The sequence below is a fragment of the Setaria italica genome, chromosome III, assembly GCF_000263155.2.
Source record: "Setaria italica strain Yugu1 chromosome III, Setaria_italica_v2.0, whole genome shotgun sequence".
In the NCBI taxonomy this organism is placed as follows: domain Eukaryota; kingdom Viridiplantae; phylum Streptophyta; class Magnoliopsida; order Poales; family Poaceae; genus Setaria; species Setaria italica.
The window spans coordinates 23,812,930-23,816,899 of NC_028452.1; the positions used below are offsets into that span (position 1 = coordinate 23,812,930).

The window sequence follows — 3,970 nt, forward strand, 5'->3', positions numbered from 1 at the left end:
GACGCTGAGGAGGAGCGGGGGCGCGAGGGAGTGGGGGCGGCTGATCCGGCGGGGGATGGCGCGGCCGCCGGTGAGAGGCCGCGGGCGTTGACGTGGAGGAGGGAGAGAGCGGTGGCAGGGTTGGGGATGGTGCGGTCGGGAGGATGGTGCGGGGGTAGAGGCAATAAAGGAGGGGTAGTCTGAGTCCAGCACTGGTTTTATGAGGTTTTAGGAGGGGGTGGGGAGACTAAAAGTTTTGAGCCTTCTAAAATTTTTTAGTCACTTTTTAGAGTAGTGTTTGGCTCTTTAGTCACATTTTAGTTACTTTTTAGGAGCTTTTAGGAGGGTGAAAATAAACAGGAGCTAATGTTGTAAACCAGATAAGCGGGGCTTTGGGTTCTTCAAGATACTGAATCGTGCCAATCAGGGGCATAGTTTAGCTTCCTCTTTTTGGTCGTGCACTACCTGTATGTGCTCTTGAACCTTTCCTTTCTTAAGCATAGTAGTGAACAGGTCAACCGTCAACGGGAACGGCCCGCCAATGTGGCCATGTCCCATTCCAACCCCCTCGTCCACTTCCTCCGCCACGTCTCCTTCCCTCCGGACCCGCACCTCCTCCCCACCGCGCTCAAGTCATGCCCGGCGCTGCCGCTCGCCCGCGCGCTCCACGCCGCCGCCCTGGCCGCGGGCTTCGCGCGGGACCCATTCGTCTCCTCCTCGCTTCTCCACACCTACCTCCGCTTCGGCGCCACCGCCGACGCCCGCGCCGTGTTCGACGGAACGCCGCAGAAGACCGTCGTCGGCTGGAGCGCGGTCGTCGCGGCGCACGCGGCCCGTGGGGACGCCGAGGCCGCGTGGCGTCTCCTCGAGGAGATGAGGCTGGGGACCGCTGGTGGCGGCGGCGTGGAGCCGAACGTCATCACCTGGAACGGGCTCGTCTCCGGGTTCAACCGGAGCGGGCGCGCACGCGACGCGGTTGTGGCGCTGGCGCGGATGCACGGCGAAGGGATCCTGCGTCCGGACACCACGGGCGTTTCGTGCGCGCTCTCTGCCATCGGGGACCTGGGAACGGAGGCCATTGCTGTCGGGGAGCAGCTGCACGGGTACGCGGTGAAGGTGGGGTGCAGGTTGGATGCCTGCGTTGTCACCGCGCTCATCGACATGTACGGCAAGTGCGGACGGGCTGATGAGATTGTTCGAGTGTTCAGTGAGTCCTGCCACCTGGATGTTGCTTCCTGCAACGCCCTCGTCTCTGGGCTATCTCGAAATGGTTTAGTCGCTGAGGCACTAAGGTTGTTCAGGGAGTTTGTTGCCCGAGGAGTACAGCTGAATGTGGTGTCCTGGACATCGATTGTTGCTTGCTGTGTGCAGAATGGGAAGGATTTGGAGGCTGTTGAGCTTTTCAGGGAGATGCAGGCACAAGGGATTGAACCAAACTCTGTCACCATACCATGCGTGCTGCCAGCATTTGCCAATGTTGCAGCTCTAATGCACGGGAGATCAGCACATTGTTTTTCTCTCAGAAAGGGTTTCCTTCATGATGTTTACGTTTCCAGTGCGTTGGTGGACATGTATGCAAAGTGTGGCAGGGTCAGGAATGCGAGAACAATCTTTGATGTGATGCCATCCAGGAATGCAGTGTCATGGAATGCGATGATTGGTGGCTATGCTATGCATGGAGAGGCTGAGAATGCTGTCCAGTTGTTTGACTCAATGCTGATGTGCAAACAGAAGCCTGACATGGTCACTTTCACCTGTGTGCTTGCAGCCTGCAGTCAAGCTGGCTTGACAGAGGTGGGGCGTCACTACTTCAACAAAATGCAGCATGGGTATGGTATTTCCCCCAGGATGGAGCATTATGCTTGTATGGTTACTCTCCTGGGACGGGCTGGCAAACTCGATGAGGCCTACGATGTCATAACTGACATGCCATTTGAGCCAGATGGTTGTATTTGGGGTTCATTATTGGGCTCTTGCCGGGTGCATGGCAGTGTCGATCTGGCCGAGGTTGCAGCAGAAAAGCTCTTTCATCTGGAGCCAGATAATGCTGGTAATTATGTCTTGCTTTCCAATATTTACGCTTCCAAGAAAATGTGGGGTGGTGTTAATAGAGTTAGAGAGATGATGAAGGATATGGGATTGAAGAAAGAAAAGGGTTGTAGCTGGATAGAGATCAAGAACAAGGTGCACATGCTGTTGGCCGGTGACGACTCACACCCTATGATGACTGCAATAACTGACAAACTAAAGCAGCTTAATATTGAAATGAGGAGGCTGGGCTTTGCGCCAAGCACAGATTTTGTCCTACATGATGTGGAGGAGCAAGAAAAAGATGATATTCTTGCTGTCCACAGTGAGAAGCTAGCTGTTGCACTGGGACTCATAAGCACGAGTCCAGGAACACCCCTTCGGGTGATAAAGAACCTCCGAATTTGCGATGACTGCCATGAAGCAATGAAGTTTATATCATGTTTTGAGGGGAGGGAGATATCTGTTAGAGATACCAACAGATTCCATCACTTTAGGGATGGAAAATGTTCCTGTGGAGATTATTGGTGATCTCTTTTGTGCTTTCCTGCAATACAATTCGCATAACAACTTGGTGATGATGGTGATTGGAGTAGAGCATGCATATCCACAAGGTAATTGTTTAACTAATGTACCACTATGACTGACTTTCATAGAAAGGATGAAGCAAATCCAATATCAGGACTAATGCATTATGCAATAAAGAAAAAATCACTGTTGTGTAGTGTCTTCAGTTGACAATTTCAGAATTTATCTATCTTATATCTTGATCCCTATTAATCTTAGTTTTGCCATGTTGTTCTTTATTCTTGAAACTATGCACGCACATTGCCTGAGTTCTTCAGTTTGCAATTTTAGTACAAAACTGAATTTTATATATATATATATATATATATATATATATATTGAAGTTTAAACTTGCAATCTCATAATTCCAGAACGTGGTATAGAAGCAAGGTTTAATTGTTTACTCATGAACTGATTTGTATTGCATGACATTTTATTTTATGGAACTCTCCAATGTTATTTTATACTATTATTCAGTATATTTGTTATGCAAATGTTGTAAATCCTGAGCTTGCAAAGATACACTGGCATGTATTTGTTTTTCAACTATTTCAGTTGGAATGTGTATATATTTGGTAAGAGCATATAAGTCATGGCTTTATCTGCAGCTTCCTTTATTTGAATGATTGATGTTAGATACGTATGTTAGCTAACTTTATTTTCCATCTATAGTTGGAGTTGTTTTCTACATTTGTACACATGTACATCTTGCCCCTTGTTGCCCATTTCCAAATCCCAACACGGTAACACAGCCAAGGTTCGCTCTCGATCCCGCCGTCATCGGCGTGCTAGCGGCGAGCCGCCGTTTGAGCTACAACCGTCGGCCTGTGACATTTGATAACTTCATCATTAATTTTGCTCGGATGCAATTTTTTTTATGAAATTACCAGCAAAAAAAACACTAAAAATTTATGACCTTTTTTATCTGTCAATTTTTTTTTGTAACATTTCTTGTAGTGCACATGACCACACTCCAGACTGTCCTCAGCATTGGAGGGCTTTGAAGCCGCTGTTTACACTGTACTTTGGCTAGTTTATTATTTAATCAGCCAAATTATTTAATTGTTGGCAGAGTTATTGAGTTGGCAGGATGCATGCAGAGATCTTGGGTGCTTCAGCAAGTCAGCATGCATGTCTGTGCACGGATCGTTGAAGGCCAAGTCTGGTGTACGTGCTACGCATGCTTTGGAAAGCAATATGAGCATGTACGAGAGGGAGTATCCGTTCTAAATTATAACTCATTCCAATTTTCTTGGAAGTCAAGCATATCAAGTTTGACCAAAATTAAATAATACTTCCTCTGTCTCAGAATACATTTAGACTTTTTCAAAGTCAAATCTTTTCAACTTTGACTGCAACTGGAGAAATAATCATAGAGGCTAATAACATAAAAATA

The 3,970-nt window shown here is 47.6% G+C and overlaps 1 protein-coding gene across 3 annotated transcripts; it reads left to right on the forward strand.

Annotated features, from left to right (window-relative positions):
* Positions 1 to 504: 504 nt before the first annotated feature.
* Positions 505 to 3,970, forward strand: LOC101775387 (pentatricopeptide repeat-containing protein At1g20230). 3 transcript variants are annotated; one of them, XR_002676786.1, is made up of 2 exons: positions 505 to 2,621; positions 3,647 to 3,970. XR_002676786.1 is itself a non-coding variant. In XM_022824936.1 (1 exon), exon 1 carries the CDS (start codon positions 529 to 531, stop codon positions 2,536 to 2,538), a length of 2,010 nt encoding a protein of 669 aa, XP_022680671.1. In that variant the 5' UTR covers positions 505 to 528; the 3' UTR covers positions 2,539 to 2,756. The 3 variants fall into 3 exon arrangements, 1 of the variants encoding a protein (XP_022680671.1); XR_002676787.1 differs by having other exon boundaries at positions 3,675 to 3,970; XM_022824936.1 differs by lacking the exon at positions 3,647 to 3,970 and having other exon boundaries at positions 505 to 2,756.

What these genes read in the sequence shown, in the direction of transcription:
- LOC101775387 (XM_022824936.1), top strand. Translation starts at nt 529, where the DNA reads ATGTCCCATTCCAACCCCCTCGTCCACTTCCTCCGCCACGTCTCCTTC.